Source organism: Hemiscyllium ocellatum, chromosome 2, assembly GCF_020745735.1.
Source record: "Hemiscyllium ocellatum isolate sHemOce1 chromosome 2, sHemOce1.pat.X.cur, whole genome shotgun sequence".
Classification (NCBI taxonomy): Eukaryota; Metazoa; Chordata; class Chondrichthyes; order Orectolobiformes; family Hemiscylliidae; genus Hemiscyllium; species Hemiscyllium ocellatum.
The window spans coordinates 77,008,996-77,028,129 of record NC_083402.1 but is presented as its reverse complement, the minus strand read 5'-3'; the positions used below and the strand labels follow the sequence as shown (position 1 = coordinate 77,028,129).

At 39.6% G+C, this 19,134-nt stretch overlaps 1 protein-coding gene across 4 annotated transcripts in view; it reads right to left on the bottom strand.

Moving 5' to 3' along the window:
- znf608 (zinc finger protein 608) overlaps positions 1-19,134 on the bottom strand; it is a 90,652-nt gene that overhangs the window by 51,528 nt on the left and 19,990 nt on the right. For all 4 annotated transcript variants that reach the window (XM_060837776.1, XM_060837768.1, XM_060837789.1 and 1 more), the window contains exon 3: positions 12,600-12,852. In XM_060837776.1, coding sequence (XP_060693759.1) covers positions 12,600-12,852 — 253 coding nt within the window. The remainder of the gene's footprint in view (positions 1-12,599; positions 12,853-19,134) is intronic.

Below are 19,134 nucleotides of genomic sequence, written 5' to 3'. Positions count from 1 at the left end.
GAAAATGTCAGGTTCAGTCCCAGAAAGTTGCCAGGGAGAGGAACAGCATGGATGGCAAGAGATTAGAATTTGTGATGGAAACCAAAGGTAATGGGTTCAATCTCCTTAATATTTAATTAGTAGAATTTTCTGCTTAGCCAGTACTGGAAGTCAGACAAGCTCAATGCAGAGTCAGTGAAGGGATCAAGGACTTTGGTGGTTAGAGGAAGCTGGATGTCATCAGGCATAATATGAAAAATGACACTGAGATGCATATGACCATATACTGGCAAAGTGTTTTTTTTTGTTGAGTTTCATGGAGGGTTTCTCTCTGCTGTCGGCTATGTGAAGAGGCGGTGAGAGCTAGAGATTTCCACATCAGGAATGCTTGGTGTTGCTTCGATCCAGGGGATTGGTTTGCTCTGTTGGCTGGACAGCTGGTTTGCAGCGCAGAGTGATACCAACAGCGCAGGTTCAATTCCAGCACCTGTTGAGGTTACTGTGAAGGTCTCACCTTTCTCAAACTCTCTCCTTGCCTGAGCAGTCCACAACCATCGCCTCACTACAATTAGACAGCAGCCACGTGGTCCTCTAAGACTTTGGTACAATGGGAATCTGCATATTGATGAAGTGAAATTAGCTATGACTGAGTGTAATAATGTGCAATAATCCCTGTCGATAGGCCTCTCACCACTCACCAGCGAGAATCTTAGTTCCACATCTGAAACTTAGGTGAAAATGATAAAATCAAGAAAGGCCCTGATCTCTTAAACAATTCCTAAAAATTTCTCAGCACGGCAAGTAAATAACAAATTGGTGAAGGAGAAGGATTGGAGGACACCAGAAGTAACTAGGTGGTAATGGGAAGAGAAGACACTGATGACAAATCTCTGGCTACAATTAGAAATATGAGAAAAGAACTCGACCCAGGTGAACGACGGTGAAGAACCATCGGGAGAGAGATGATAGACATCATTGTGTTACAGGATCCAGGGACCATATTCCTTTAGTTAGCTCCATTGTTGGTTAACAATGAAATTGGTTATCATTGGTAATCTTCTTTACATTTCAGACTACTGTTAAGAACACTGCATAAATTTTACGCTAATTATATTAAAAAATCGATGGCAAGATCGTGGGAAATGTACTTAACTTAGCAAAACATGGATCTCTGGTTTCTATAAGAATCTTTGACAAAAGCAACAGGGCCAGAAGCCCCACAGGAAAAAAAGAGGCCACACGACACAATGAGCTTAGATCTGAAAATCACTTGTTTCCTAAGAAGCTACTTCAACTACTTCACAAAAATATACATCTGGTCATTTTTATCTGTAACTGAACATGAAGAATGTTATACAATTGGAAAATACCACAGATGCTGAAAATCAAAAATAAAAAGACTGAGCTGTAAAAGTAGGTCAGGAAACACCCGTGGAGAGAGAAACATTGAAACTAACAGCAAACAGAACTCTGCACATACATCGAGCAACTTGGAAATCCAAAGGTTGCAATTCGTAATGCCATTCTACCCTAGAGTTTGTGCAATCGTAGACCTGACAGAATGCAATCACTGGAGAATTTTTGAACTGGCATGAACTTACACTTGCATCCTGCTACACTCTCTGTAAAAAACTAATGAAAAGTTTTACACCTTGTTGAATGAGATGTAACTAACGTTTAACAACACCTTAACTGCATAATTACTTATAAACACCCTCACTGACCCTGAAAAGCTTTATTTGTCAATTTGTTCCACTATAGCAAACCATTCCACGATTGTTTTAAACTCTAGTTTTATTCCATCATATTTAGTTATTTCACCAGCTGAAATTTCAAGTGAACTTTAAAAGGACTCAGTACTTTTCCACTTTTTAATTAGTTGTCTTTCCAGCTATAGCAATGTGTCTGGCAGCTCACCTTGCTTGATGACATCACTGCACACCTGCACCAGATTCATGCTAACATCACAAAAGGTGAAAACCACGCCAGAAAAAGTTGCTCTATCTTTGTTCACTGGTCTTACAAGTGTAACAGCAAATACACTTGTCTCGGTCTGACACATTTTACCATTTTTTTGACATGCATTTCACTTCCCTCATTGTGCAGTAACATCTGGAGCAATTCTTTACTGAGCCTTCAAAGCTTGGAGTTTGAGTGACGTCATTTAAGTAGCAAATTTCAAGGAATCTCAAAAAAAAATGCAAACAAGAAACAAAGCAATAATGCAAAGTTAAAAATCAGACAACACCAGGTTATAGCCAACAGATTTAATTGGAAGCACTAGCTTTTGGAGCGATGCTCCTTCATCAGGTGATTGTGGAGAATAAGACTGTAAGACAAAATTTATAGCAAAAGTTTACAGTATGATGTAACAGAAATTATACATTGAAAAAGATCTGGATTATTTGTTAAATTTCTCAACTTTTAGAATGACCACATTGATTTCAATTCTTTCATATGTAAATCCCAAAACTTTTTTTTAAAGTTACATTCTCAAGTGAACTTTAACGATAGGTGCAATGTCAGCAATAATGAAAATTGACTTCCCTAATAACTTCATTTAACATCACTTTATGAATACTATATAAAATCAGGGCCAGTTCTATTGCTCACCAGATATCATTCATATCATTGCTGCTAAAAGTCCAGTTACATCTGATTGACAAGGTTCAACGTCTTGTCCTCAGTGACTTAAGTGATTACCAGCACTGGAGATGGTTCACAGCAAAGTGTGTGTTATTAATCTGACGGAAAGATTGTAACTTCAGGATTTCTGTGCTGGAGTACACATGTTGCACATCCTGAAGTTGTTATCAGTTTGGATATTAGGGCTGGATAGATTGAATTAAAGTCGAAGATTGATAATTTGCCGGCATCACCTTCAGCTTACCCTCCTGAAACATTTGGACACTATTTCTCTCTCCAGAGATGCTCGCTGATCTAATGGGGATTCCCAAATTTTTCCATTTCTATTTTTAAACGACTGTTCTTGACAATCACAACAGTTCACAAAGCATACCCTTCTCGTAATTTGTTTTACATGCAAGCTTCCAGTGAGTTGTGCATAAACATAATGAGGCAGTTGACAGGAAATGTAATTTTATAATTAGCCTAGCCATAAAAAAGAGGATTTTTTTGTGAGAGAAAATTCCGTCCTCCACATTTTACGGCAATAAAGTAAGTTAGATTGGAACGCCAAAACTGATGAATAAAAAGTCTTAGCATGAAAACAAATACAGCACAGAAGAAACATTTGTCAGAAATATTATGTGATTAATTGCTCTAAGATTTACTTGATGATATTTTATTCAGCTCAGTTATACTTCAACATCCAGTGTCCTCTTAAAATCCGGGACCATGTTATAAGTTAGTGATTAACAAAACAACTTGTTTTGTATTCTGTTTTTCATAGAACTGGCTTTCACTATATAACAGGATCAATCATACAAAAGCTATTAGTTTGAATAATTATTGAACATAAATTTTAATAAATGGTTTACTAACAGCCGTAGATCAACTGAAGAAGTTGTGAAAAACTGCTTTCTCCTCTGAGAAGTTTAGTAACATTACAAGCTAATTCAATCAGCATTGCTCAGTGCTTTTCCTGTCTAAACTGATTTGTATAAGCCACAAGCCAAAGTAAATGATGCCTCATAATTTCTGTAAGACTCACTTACTTCCACTCTTAACACAAGCCCACTGTCAAAGATAACAGCTACGATGTCTAATTTGGACAGCACACCAACTACATTCCTGAAGCATCATCTTCAAAAGTACTGTGTGCATTTGAAACTTAAGTAATTTCAACAGAAACATAAAATCAGCCCTGAATTCCAATGAATTTGCAATGGCCAGCTGCCAGGAAACCAGTCTTTTTTGCTAATTGGATCTTTCCGCTGACTTATGTTACAAATCAGTACATTTACTTTGGAGCTATCAGATACACATGATTGCAAGACTGCCACATTGAGTACCACCAGCTCAAACATCTCACTAAACCACATCTAAAAGAAGTTAAGTAGCATACTGAACTCAGGAACACAGAGGTCACGAGACCACTCAATAGGAATCCTGTTGTGCAGGAATTACTGCTTTAAATTGCAAGGGTACAGAATGTATTCTAAGAGAAGACTTAGACACCCATTACAATGCCTAGTTTAGTAGTACCACAACAGATTGTGTCCTGAAGGACTAAGGGCCCTTTTGACAAATTCGATAGAATGAACAGGAGAGGAAAACCTACTCAACCTTGTCTTCACCAATCTACTTGTTGTAGAAGCATTTATCTACTGCATGATGGCTGGGGCCGGTTTATGATAAAGAGCGATGCCACTGTGGGTTCAGGTCCAGTACTGGCTGCAGTCATCATGAAAGTCCAGCCATCTCAACCTCACCCTTGCCTCAAATTTGATGACCCTCAGGTTAAACTCAATGCCAGTCACCTCTATGACTAAGCAGTACTCAGAGACATTGGGATTTTACCTTTACTTGGTGGGAGTGATCACTGCGCAGTTAATATGCAGATGAAGTTGTTGAGATGAAGATACGCTCTACTATACTGCAAAGGTCTACCACTACGCATGGACAGATCTAGCAAATCCAGCAACTGAAAACAGGCATGCATGAGGCAATGTGGACCATCTTCAGCAGCAATATTATCCCCAGTCATAACATGGCCTAGAAAACCCCTCAGTTTACCATAACCATCAGGCTAGAAAACCAACTGTAGTTCATTGAAGAGTTTCGGAAAGCATGCCAAGAACAATGCCAGGTATGTGAAAATGAGGTACCAACCTAGTGATGCTACAATGCTGAACTTGCTAATGCACAGAAGCAATATACCATAGTTATCTCACATCCAACAAAACAGCTCAAAGCTCTCTAGTTGTGAATGGTGCTGAACAATTAAACAACTGACTGGAGGAGTAGCCTTCCCATCTTCTATAACAGGGGCATCCAGCACATCAGTATAAAAGACAAGGTTGAAGCCTTTACAACCATCTTCAGTCAGGATCATCTCAACCACATCTGATCCTCATCATCATGGAAACTAATCTTCAGCCAAATCAGCCCTTTTGTGATGAATCAGCTGAGTGCATTGTGTGTTTTAAAGGCAATGGGCCTAAAAGCATCCAGCTGCAAAACAAAGTACTGCTCAGTCAGGCTGGTCCAGCTCCAGCAGCTGCAACTGTCCAACTAAACAGAAAAATGCCCAGGTATGGTGAACATACTCAATCAGATGATTCCCCATCACCAATCGCCCAATGACAGAAGGCGTAGTCAACAGTGTGACCAATCAGTACTTACTCATTGATGCTCAAGTTTGGATTCAACTCCACACAGCAAAAAAAAGCTGAAATCCAGAGGTGATCTGCATGTAGCTGCCATTCTCACTGAAGTACCATTCGACATACTGTGGCAGCAATAAGTCCTGGAAATTTCTAAACTGAAGTCAATTGGAACCAGGTAGGAAATTGTCCACTGACTAGAGATTTGCTATCCAAAGAAAGTTACTGGTATAGGTATTGGAAGCCAAAGATCTCAGTCCATGGACATCGCCACTCGAGTTCCTCAGTTCCTACTGCCCTTTTGTCCAAGGATCTTCAACAATGTCATAAATAACTTCTTCCATTTAAATGGTGATGCTCACTGATGACTGATGTTCATTTCTATTTACAACTCTTCAGATAACAAAGCAGCTTGTGTCCACGTGCAGCAAAACTGAGATAACTTACAAGCTTAAGCTGCTAAGTTGGGAGTAAGATATGTGCCACACAAATAGCAAGCAATGACCAATTCCAACAAGAGAGAATCTAACCATTTCTCAAAGATACCACCATCCCTCAACAATCAATAAGAGTCACTGTTGACCAGAAACCTATAATAGCAGGCCAGAAGCTGCAGAGAACAACTCACCTTCTAATTCCCCAAAGCCTGTCTATCATATGCAAGGCCCAATGTGATGGAATACACTCCACTTGCCTGGATGAGTGCAGCTCCAACAATCTCAACATTACCTAGGATGCCACAGGCCACTTGACTGGCAGCTTAAACATTCATTCCCTCCAGTACTGATGCATCACACCTCAGACACAGTGCAAAACCAACTCAGGCTCCATCAACTGTACCTTTCAAACCTGTTGTGTTCTACCTCCTGCAAAGAAAAGGACAGATGACATATAGAGACTTTAACATCTCCAAGTTGCCAAGTTCTCTCTAAATCACAAAATCTTTATTGAAGATATAATCATTGCCACTGGATCAAAGTCCTGGAACTTCCTTCAGAACAAAAGATGTGTCAGAATTTTCAGCAGTTTAAGAAGGTGGTGGACAATTGAGGGAAGGAAATAAATGCTGGCTTTGCTAGTAAGTCACAAGTTGAGAATAAATAGAAAAGAAGTGGTCAGCCAAAAGCTAACTAAGTGTTTTTTATAGGATGCAAAGAAATATTAAAATAAACATTGTTTTGTGGACCACTTGCATAGTCACTCACCATACATTTTATGATTAACCAAACCATTTACCAAAAAGTAGTGAATGAAGTAATGTGAAATATGCACATTTCCTGAGCCATTAACAATCCTGGATGTGCCTTGTCTGTGATTTTTTTTAAACAAAAGATTACCAATGATTAATAGCACAATTTCAGTATTCAAACTATTGAACTGAAAATTGGCTGTCATCCATATTTCAAATTTTAAAAAATAAAATTAGACAGCAACAATTAAAAATACAACATGGTGACAATGAACAGTTCTGATCCTTATCTCGAACTGAAACACCAACCCACCCAACAGCAAGAACAGGCAGTCAGAATTCTCCTTCAAAAGGAAAACTGACAAACGGCACTGGGGTTTTATCAGCGACCTCGTGCTGTCACTTCCTAACTGGCCTTCCCCAGGCAGAGGCCATTAACGGCCTGTTATTTTATCTATACTTCAAAGCAAATTTGGCTGGACTTCTTTCCCAGGAGAGTTTCGTGCGCCTGTAAAGAGAGACAGGCTGCAAGATGTTTTTATTCTACTTTTGTTTTAAAGTGTGAGGGTGACAGTGTTCAGTGATGACCAACACATCACCCCCATCACCATGAAAACTTGCCAATACCACCTGCTCCTTGAAGAGCTGGCGGGGGAGATAGGGCAAGTTTCCAGCTGAATCTCACAACCTCAGTACTGATGTCTCAGATTGCCAATCTCACATACAGTCAGCTTCTGGGTCCTACAGACTGCTAGTTGAAGCTTGATTCTTGGGGGATTCCATGGTGAGAAGGTGAGTTGTCTTTATCTTCTTGTCAAAAGGGGGGTGGGGAGGGTATGTTGTTGGGACTGTGCGGGGGAGGTCAACGGCAATGGCAAAATGATGGTTTTTAAAGGTCACCCTCTTGCCTGCCATACATGCCCTGGACTGAGGTAATTGGGGCCACCCCCTCCCCTTCAAGCCCAGCAGGCAGGTCACCCTGGCTTCCAACTCAGGCAACTAACTATCTTTCTCGCCCAGCACAAAGACGCGTGATTGGGAAGTTGGTGGGTTGAGGCCATAAAGTGGCCATTCTTGACTACCTAAGGCCTGAATTAGTTATCGGTGAAGAGGGTTGTCTTTCAGCCTCCTATCCAGGTGTGGAGGCGTGAAGAGATATGTTTCTATCTAAAGTCAACTCCTTCCATTATTCCCCCTTCTTGCCCTCTCCAGAGAGATAAAAATAATGCCCATAAAGTCACTGGATTTTCCATTCTTGACCCCTATCTTTTTATATTTTCATTTCCTGTGCCATCAGCCATCTGACACTACCTGAGTTGGAGACTACAACAGTATCACAATAAAGCAATTCAGACATCAGTCATAAATTATTCAATGGCAGATTCTGTTTGTTCAACTAGCAGTGAGAAATCCTATGCTGTAATGTTCTCTGTAATTTCACTAACACAATTCTCCTCTCTATTTACCAACCTATTCTCTACCACTCACCATTCTTCACAATAGGCTAGCAGTTTCATCTATCATCACTTAACACCTTCAAACTCACTAATTTTTTTATGATGATTCTGAATCAGTCCCTTTATCAGACTAACATACTCAAGTATGCAACCAAATCCCCTCCCCCATAACAACTGGGCCTCATTATCCTTTTCAAGCTACAGCACACCCACAGGTTTGCAGATTGAGACGGTCAGACTGTCTTGTCTGGCAGACTCTCTCCTTCTCTCCCCCTTTATTCCTTTAGCATTTTCTTAGTGATGAAATATTTTTGTTGTGTATGTACAAGAGGCACAAGGGACCTAGCATTGAGCTTCTGTGTCTGGCAGGTGGCAGCTCATGTGGGCCAGCTACATATTTCATACAAATCCACAAGATGTTGTTCACAATCCATCCAGTCACAACTGGGCATCACACCAAGCTGTGGGGATGCATGTTTCTGGGCTATGTTTAAACATTGGAGATAATCCTAGGTACCAATATAACACTAAAGCAGATCTACTCTTTTGCAATTAGAGTTAGGAAAATTAAATATGTTAATTCAATGCAAAAGGCACGTAGGAAAAATTCAACTTGCCTTTCCCTGAATTAACAATTTAAATCTTTTTCTAATGTTATACATTTGACTTTAGCAAACAGCTTAAATATAATGAACAAAATGACATGGAAAAGCACTATCATCGTATTCGCTTAAAATTGTATTACATATAGTAAAACATACATTAGCTTCTAGTTTCATGAATACATTGAAGCTCACTGCTCATGCAATTAAATCCATTAATGTATCGCAAAATTTAGCTCAGTATGAAAGACTCTTTTCTGTGGTTACATATCCCTATGCTGCAGAGATCTTCACAAAAATTCACATCATTGCTACAGTACGCAAACACTATTAAAGCCTGACCTTTTTTGTTTAAGAAAAATGCTTTTGAAAAATCTTGCCTTTCCTCTCCATTCACACTAGATAATCGGAGCCAGAAGAAGGTCTGACAGTTTATGTAATGGTCTCCTGAGGCAATTTGTCATGCCAGGTATTAGCCATCTTCTGGAGCTTAGTAGCCCATTTGTTTCCTTTTTGCTGTGTGCAAATGGTTTAACAGACAGAGCTGGAGAAAGAATTGCCTTTCATTCGGTTTGACATCTGAGCTGTTTCTACAAGTCCATTGTACTGGTTCGCTTAGCAATTCAAGCCTTAGGCAATAGCCCTCTCCAACCTTCAAATTATCACTCCCGATGATTGGAACTTTTGCATAATAATATCCTCTGCTTCGCTGGCATTAGTAAAGAACTGATCGTCTTTTCACTAAGAATGCGGGACTCATTTGTTTTCTACTGCCAACAGGCTAAACCTTGGCACCTTTCTCTTCTGCCTACACTACACTTTTTTCATATTTATTAGCAAAGTACCCTAGACCCAGTAACACAAAGGAGTCAGAATGGCCACAGGCAAGCATTCAAGATGGTTTGCAATATCCCAGACAACTATACTGAGCAATCCCAATCTACTTTTAAAAAGATGGAAAGAGAAAAACAACCTTACAAGAGCATTGCACCAATTTAAGAATAGTTTTATACATGAAATATTTGTCATTAATCCCCGATCCATTTTTCACAACAAAAGCAAACCTAGTTTTGCATCTGAAACCAAAGCACATCTTTTTATACATTTCTGCCATTATTTCTATTTGAAGGACAGCAGAAAAGACCTCACTCTTGCAACATTTAATTAGCTCAGTATGTAATTTAATCCTTTGATAAACATGGGGAGCATATTCTTGATTATTACTGTTCATCCACTGAGGCTACTAATTTACATGATTCAATTATATCTTGTTTGTTACTGTTTGGTCAGTGAGGGAGGGAAAAGCTTTTGTGTGTAATTTCACTGTTATCGAACAGATTTAGATAGAGGATTACTACTTCAACTACACAGGGAAAAAAACCTTCAGACTCGAAAAAAATTAGATTAGTTACAGTGTGGAAACAGATCCTTCGGCCCAACAAGTCCACACCGACCCGCAACCCCCTCACCTAACACTACAGGCAATTTAGCATAGCCAATTCACCTAACCTACACATTTTTGGATGGTGGGAAGAAGCCCACACAGACATGGGGAGAATGTGCAAAATCCACAGACAGTTGCCTGAGGTGGGAATTGAAGCCGGGTCCCTAGCGCTGTGAAGCAGCAGTGCTAACCTCTGTGCCACCATGCCACCTAAATGTAAGAGAAAATTACATCTACACTGGGATGCAGGGATCGCTTTCTCCTCAACTATTAATTCTAATCAAGCATAAAATATTCAGTGGGTCAGAAGGGTATTTGATTCACCATGAATAACTCCATTAAGGTCACCACAGGCTTTCTTATTGCGCCACAAACAGCCACACATTCTGGTGCAGGAGGAAATCGTTTCCAGGAGCCAAGTTATTTTGAACACACTAGCGTCACATTTTGTATTGAATTTAGAAAAGCCCCCAGCTATTTTTAACATTAGTCACTGACCATGTGAAAAAAAAGCTTCTTTCTATTACTTAACACAAAGAATAAGTGTTGTATAAAGTGCAGACACTAAACCAGAGCTGCTAACCACAAACATGTTCTAACTTTAACTCTAATTTTCTAAATATTAACTGTTCAGGCGCTAAATTCCAATTTCCTTCTGCATGATGGAAACAGAACACATGGCACATCTTTTGTAATGATGGCTCCTTTGCCCCCAGCACTGTATCATCCCTGAATATACTGAGGAAAACCTGGATTATTCAGTTCTCCAATTTCAGGAAACATATAATGAAAAATATTACAATATTTCACAGTAAACCAAAAAAGAAAGCCGACTGAACAATGCTGCACAGTCAGGTACAACGCTACAGAAAAGCACCGAAAGATTACAAATCCACAACCACAAGTGCAGAAGGGGAAGTACAAGTTTCTCCAGACAAACTGCTTTTTTAACTTTCTGTATGACCCCCCCCCAGCCCCAGGTGCTGAAATTCACAACTCGAAACTGCCAAACATACAGTTAACAGCCGTGTCTCAGTACTGCCTTTAAGCGGGGGTAAGGGACTTCAACTGATGCAAGCTTTGAGTGTTAAATCTGCTTTTACATGGCACAGAGTCCTGAGCTAGTAGCACAGCTAGCAAATTGAATGTAAACTTACTGGAACTCACAAAGGGCAACTTTCGGTAATACATTCGCGGTGTCTCGACCACTCACATGATCTTACACAAACATCTTGAAAACTGGACTCAAATATTGAGCCCGAAATCATGCGAATACCAAGGTCCATCAGCTCACAGTTAGGACTGAGTTAGATGATTTCAGTTAGGGCTGTCGTTGTTGCAAATGAACGTTAGGTGAGTGGGGAGAAATAATAAAGTTCAGGTTCCTGACCCGAATTAGTCATCAGTCAGAAAGTACACTGGTTGATATTAGGTAAGGGAGGATTGAGCTTAGATATGATGCCCTCTAAGTTCAAACAGCTTTCCAAAACACACTGCTGAGAATCACACTGAAAGGAATTCCCTGTTTTGAAAAGATGACATGCAACTGGGGAATTGTATTCCAGTAAAAATTAGTGTCATTAAAATTTGTCAGGAAATAAGGGGGACAAAAAACTGGAAGAACTGGTTGCCTGTAACTTACCTCAACGTAATTCCTTGAACTATAACCGAAACAGCATAGAAACAACCAACTCTGCCCATTTGATTCATGTTGTACACCACTGTCCTCCCAACTCCCTTCAGCATCAACTGACATTTACAGAGCACCGATAACATGGTAAAATATCTCAAGATACTTGGCAGAAGAGATACCAAACAAAACTTTGACACCAAAGCAAACAAGGAAATTTTAGGGCAAATGACATTAAGTTTTGTCAATGGAGGTTTTAAGGAATATATCACGAAAAGAGAGGTAGAAGAGAGTTGGGTGGGTTTCGTGGGGGATTTCCAGAACGAATGTCCTTCTTCACTAAGGCCAAAGCCAGGCAAATACTTCAGAGGGCTGTAGGGATTGAGAAGGTTGGGGAGGAGTAATCTTAATGAAGCATTTAAAAATGATAGGAATGTTAAAATGAAGAGGTCACTAAAATGGGAGTCTGAAGTGGGTCTCAGAATACAGGATGGTGGGTGAACAGTACAAGCTGGGATACGATAGCAGCATTTTAGTATAAGGAGGTTTGAGACACGCTGGGATAATGGGGTTTAGATGGAACACATCAGGAGCTAGAGATTAGCTGAGACAGCAGTGAATTCAGATGATTTCACAGAGGTGGAAATAGGTGGTCTTAGCAATGACACTGACCTGTGGTCAGAAGCTCAGCTCACAGTCAAAATAAATCACCAAGGAGCTGAACAGTTCAATTCAACTTCAGACAGTTGCTAGACAGTGGTAGACTCAGAGGTTACAGAATAGAATTTGTAAGAGGGAGCTCAAGATAATGTCTTAATTTTTCCCAGTGCTTAGTGGGAAAGATGTTTGCTCATGCAGTACTGAATGGTGGACAAGCACTTGTCCAATTCTATCTGTGCAAGTTTCCCTTCAATCCAAACCTTATAAGCTGACACAAACTTCACCTGGTTACTTAAACATGCTGCCTCAGATGTTATCACAAAATATATAAATGATTTAAAATCTCTTACCTTCCTCAGTTTCATGCCACACAATCCCTTCCAGGTTTACACTAGTTCCCGGCTCACAAGGTCCAAGGCATTCCGGCTCAGTCACTACTCCAACCTCGCACGTATTTATACCCATTGAACGAGTCCTTACTAAAAGCTGCTCAACTGGTGCAGCTATGCTAGATGAAGAAGGAAAGTAAGAAGGCAGAATCTGAGGTGGCATGCTCACAGAGATTGGTGGTGGAGGTGCAGGCACAGTGAACAAGGGATCAACCTGGAAAAAATTAGAAAAACGTTACCCATGTGCATCGATAGAATAACAACTTAATATACAGAATTTAGGACTTAGTTCATCAGTTTTTTTTCTTGCTTCAAGTAAATTTTAGCACATCCCAACAACTTTGCCATAAACAAACATTTTTTCACACTCATTCACAATAGAAAGTGTCCCTCAACATTCATTACCAATTAATATACTTATTCACACATTGTGTTGTTTTAAAAATGTTAATCATGTCATCATAAATATAGTTAGTTGCCTTTGGAAAGCATGGTGAAGTCTGCAATATTAAGGAATGATAAAAACCATCAGAAATAATCAATCTTATCCTCTTATTCCTCAGCAAAGAAAATCGTACTGTATAAAAAGTCACAATTAGCATGTGCAAAATATCAATGACCCCACAGGAAGTTGCATTTGTGAAAGTTCATACTGTGTGGATTTTAATGAGATGTCTGGAGTCTTGCCCATGAATGAGAGCCTTGTAGCACCTCTCTTAGGGAAAACCCAATGAATTGAAGTGATGGGTCTTCAGTGAGTTCAATCCTTGTTCATGCCATTGCATGCAAGGGGAACAAAGTCACTGAACAATCATAGACAAAATTATTTTGCACTACCTAGCTGCAACCTCCTTTTTGGAGGGTTTGCAAGCCTCCTCCTTCTGGAGGTCTATACTAAAATTTCTTCAAATTTTGACAATGATCCCAAAAGTATGAGATAGTTCTGACCTTTGATCATTTGAAAGGAGAGTCAGTGATATACACGTCCAACAGCCATTGGGATGAGTGCATAGTGACTACAAAGTCATAGAGGTTTAAATCACAGAAAAAAAACCCTTCTGCGCTGGTCAAAAACAACCTCCTAACTATTCTAATCTCATATTTTAGCACTTGGTCCATAGTCTTCTATGCCTTGGCATCACATATGTGTATCTAAATACTTCTTAAATGTTATGAGGGTGTCTGTCTCTGTTATTCTTTCAAGCAGTGAACTCCAGATTCCCACATCCTTTGGGTGATAAGTAGTTCTTCCTCACATCCCCTGCAAACCTCCTGCCTCTTACCTTAAACCTATATCTCCTGGTCATTGATCCCCCCACCAAAGGGAAATACTACTTCCTGTCTGTGGCCCTCACAATTTTACACACCTCAACCTTGTACTCACTAAGCTTCCCAAATTCTGCTTGCAAGACCTCATCCCTTTTCCTACCTACATCATTATACCAACATGTACTACCATCGCCGTCTGTTTGCCCACACCTCCCCATCCAGCTACTCTGAAATACCCTAACCCTGGCAAGAGGGGGGCAACATGCCATCCTGGAGTTTCCTTTGTGGCCACAGAAACACCTATCTGTTCCTCTTACAATTGATTCCCCAACTCTACAGCCCTACTGTTCCTTTTGTGCAGCAGATCCTCTCATGGTACCATGAAGATTGCTCTCATTGCTCCCCCCTGCACAGTCATCTTTCTCAACAGTTTCCATGAGTGTATCCATGAGAGTGGGTAGCTACAGGCATTTCCTCTACTCTGCCTGTTCAGTCATCATGTGAAGCCCCCCACCCTCACTGAACGCATTACCCAGCAGCACAGATGCACATCAGTGAATTTACTTTGAAATTTAGCTGCAGTTGGACACTTCTTGCATACATGGTCACCGATTTACTGTTATTACAAGCATACAAATAAGTAATAGGAGAAGGGTCTTCAGCCTCTTTATATCAGGCCTCTGCTGATTCAGGCCTCAACTTCACATTCAAACTTCCCCTGAAAACCAATGACTCCCTCGTTAGTCAAGAAACCATCAGTCTCAAACACTCATGACCCTCTGAGAGAAACAAACTCCTCTTTATCTCAGCCTTATAAACAGGAGACCCAAGCTTTTTGCTACTCTGACACTTAGTTCTGCTATCTCCTTGTAGGAGATACTATTCTTCCAGGTTCATCCTGTCAAGCCCTGGTCAAGTGATGGCATCAGCTACAAAAAAGGCATAAGTTATTAAGCACCTCCAATCCATTTTGATGACTTAAAATGACTTGCAAGAAAGGACAAAGGGTGATGCATGAATGGAATGAGCTGCCAGAGGAGGTGGTGGAGGCTGATCCAATTACAATATTTGAGGAGAAAGTGAGGTCTGCAGATGCTGGAGATCAGAGCTGAAAATGTGTTGCTGGAAAAGCGCAGCAGGTCAGGCAGCATCCAAGGAACAGGAAATTCGACGTTTCGGGCATAAGCCCTTCTTCAGGAAGGGCTTCTTCCTTCCTGAAGAAGGCCCTTCTTCCTGAAGAAGGACTTATGCCCGAAACGTCGAATTTCCTGTTCCTTGGATGCTGCCTGACCTGCTGCGCTTTCCAGCAACACATTTTCAGCCAATTACAATATTTATAAGGCATCTGGATGGGTACATGAATAGGAAGGGATTTGGGTCAAATACTGGCAAATAGGACTAGATTTATTTAAATCTGGTCAGTATAGACGAGTTGGACCAAAGGGTCCATTTCCGTGCTGTATATCTCTATGACTCTACAACCCTATGCCTCATAGTGCATTAATAACAATTCTCCAGCATAATTTTAACCTCACCATTAGGCACAAGGAATGTCTGCACCTGGACAAAGATTATTACATTTGCTGGAAAAATCACACTGTAGCCCTTCTGTTCTACTTGCACTGATCTGTCACATTCATTGTATTTTACATCAAGGGAGAAAAATGAAGCCCATACGATTATTATGGATTTGACATGTCATGAAATACCACATAATGAAGAGCATGTGCCATCCTATTTAATGGATCAGCCATTATGTCTGCAACTTGTCCACTCAGATTAGGAGGCTTCTAAGAGTCAGGACAGCAGTAGGTAACAGCTCAACGTAAGCACAGGCATATTCTTACAATCCAATTCACGCAGATCACAGTAATAAAACTGTCGATTGGCAATGGTATTACATTCTCAATATACCAACCCAGTACTTTGTAACTTAATACTTTTAAAAGGCTCTGATATCAGGATCGAATCTCTCCTTCCCCAACAAAGCAAGATTTGCTGGAACACATAAAGCTCCAGGGAAAGACAGTCATCATGTTAATACTGAAAGACACATTCTTTGATGAAACCTTCCTTGCTGTTTATTGAAAACCCATTTCAAATCTTACTGCAAGGAAAAGACTGTAATCAAATGTAGCCCTGCGGAGCTTATTATAAGACATATTTTTTCCATGCGCGTTGGCAAAATTCAAACTGAATGAGAATAAAAAACAAGAGACAAATGTCATTCAGTGTAAAAACACCAACAATGTGCCACTGATGAGGCAATTTCCATGAGGCAGCACTCTGATACCATCTGTTCCACAGAGCAAATTAAGTTCTTTTAAATTCCCACATTAATTAATATAGCACACCAAAAATAAGCAAAAATAACCTAATTTTATTTTTAAATGTATCTACTTTTAAAAAGTTGATTTTACAGTGCTCCCTCTCTCTACTCCCATATGCTGTTTCATATCCAATCCTACTGTGAAGGCAATTAAATGCACACTGCCATTTTCTTCATGGCGGTTGCAGGGGGAACTGAAAGTGGGGTGGAAATCAGCCAAATATAAAACATTAGATGTACAAATCTCAAACCACTGAACATGACAGTCTGTTAAAACAAGGAAAGAATGTTAGAATCAGACACTGCTTTCCACTGTGTTACTCTAATGTGATTATTCCCAGGTGTTATTGTATAATGACCAAAATTCTGGCAATTCATCACAAAAGCCACAGTGGAGAGATGAAGAGAAAGGGACATGTTAGGTGATCTTTCTCTCCTGCGTGTATACACACACACACACACACACACACACACTTACTACTACTTAGGGTGCAAGCCTCACTCATCACATATTAATACTCATAATACAAAATGCATTTTTTTTCAATTTATGCTGCATTGTACTATAAAATATTTTGATGACCACCAACCTGTTTAACACTACAGTTTTAAATGATGCAAGGCTGAAGAAACATTCCAAAAATAATTATCCTAACTATTTACAATTAAATCTTTTACGCATGCTTTAGTGATGCTGTTAAGAAATGGACATCACTCTCCAATATAGAACATAGAACAATACAGCACAGAACAGGCCCTTCATTCTTGATTTGAGTAACTTACATTATTTTCTTTGTTCCAAGCATCAGGAAAGTGTTTGGGCATTTTGTAATTACCTCAGTCTAATAGCAAGGCTTCTACAGAATATTTTCTTAAAAAGGTGACATTAATTTAACGATAAGATATTACAGTCCCACCACCAATCTAATCATTAGTACTCCGACAGTAGTCATGTGAACACATCAATTATGGGTAAGTGCCAAAAGCTCCGGAGATCCAGCAGATTAACAGGCAATCCTCTGTTTTACAAGCGCACATCAAAAGGAATATTAATAAGAGGAGGGGGCGGTGTGAGTGCTTGTCAGGCTGATTCAGCCATGGATGTAAAGCATTTCCTCCAGCCTTTTCCACGAAACTATCCCATGAAAGAAACTGGCACTGACTACAAAGTCTATAGCTTCCACCTTTTCAAAAGCACTGTTGCGATCACTGTAACATTTAAAATCGTAAGACTCCGGAGTTACTTTTGTCCTTACACTCTAACAAGCATTTAGAGGCTGGGTACTTTTAAAAGCATTTGTTTTGTTTCATCCCATTATCATTCCTTTTTCATGACAGCGCCCAGTTTCCTGAAAACATAAAGAAACCAGAAGTATGCATTCAGATAATAGCAGTTAAGGATGCTGACTCAAAACATGACAAAACAACTGTAGTCATATCAAGGTGCAAATTCTTCATGTACTGATGTCCTGCACTGATAAGGTAGAATCTGTAATGAATGTCCTGAAATTCAGACAGTTCCAGACTTTTATTATTTAATACATGGGGGATAATTTTATCTCAGTTGTGTATCCATAATATCGAATAAATTGAATGTTGTAAGTCTTAAGTAGACAATAAGTTGACTTAAATTACATGTTTGCCCATCTTTAGGCTGTGAATAATAATTTTGAACACAGATGGATTTTTAAAATTTATAATCTTCAGCGCTCTTTCAGCCCACTCTCAGCATGCAATATAAACTACCAAATGCAGTATCACCAAAATTTGTGTAAATCTATTACTTTCAGCTAGGATACCATTGGTAACTCCCAGCAGGACAAATAATTGTGAGTTTTTCACCCTCCCTTAAACCCTATTGCTAATACAGCTCTAATGACCTGGACTGCAACACTTGCTCCGCACAGTTACCTCCTGATTTGAATTCATTGCAACAGATTTACAAGGTCAATAGCGTCAGTCAGCATTAAACATGTAGAGATTTTAAGAGACTTGGAATGTTGAGCACAGAAAAGCATAAACTGTAGCCAAAGGGTGAGGATTGAAGAAAAGAACGAAAAAAATTGAATACATTATTCTTCATAGCATGCAATTACATAATTGTTTCCAAAAACAGGCTCTCACATTTTACATATTAAGGTGTGATTTTTAATTCCCGTTTCAACAGGAAAACAATACAATTTTCCTCCCTAATTAACGGTGACAATCTCGAAAAAATACACATCTCAAAATAGTGCAGTATCAAATTTCATTATCAGATAATTAATTATGGAAAAACATAAACAATTTTTCATTAAAAGGTTAGCTTTAATGGCTCCCTGTCCCCATCATTGAAAGAAATGATGTATAGATTCAGTATGCTCATCATGAACAGGCGTTAAATTCGTCTTCTAACAAACAAATATTCAAACAGTGGTAAAAATGTGATCGGCAGTGCTGTTTAGTCCTTGCTTAGTAGATTGTTCTGGTATCTGTAATTAACATATGGATGCAATCTTCACATTCACTCAATTAGTCACAGACGTTGTGGGTAAGCTGAGAAAGCAAATGCTGCTCATCACAAGGATTTACAGCCACAAGCACCACACAATAAGCTCAATTCTTCCCATTATGCATGCACAGCCAGTAAGTGCAAACCATTTTTTTCTCCCTCCTCCGTCTCCTAAATGAGCACGGGTTCTGCACAAAATCTTTAAGCAATATTCTCTGTCAGAGAAAGGAATTAATTCAGAACAATAATGCCTTTCATAGCAACTGTACTCAGCACAATTAGTCCAACCAGGTTTATGTTTCCTTTAAGCTATGGAGATGCAGCAAAGCAAATGATTCACTCATGCCCACAAAAAGAACTAATATAAATGTCACCCAACACTGGAGGAAAGGATAAAAGTACATGTT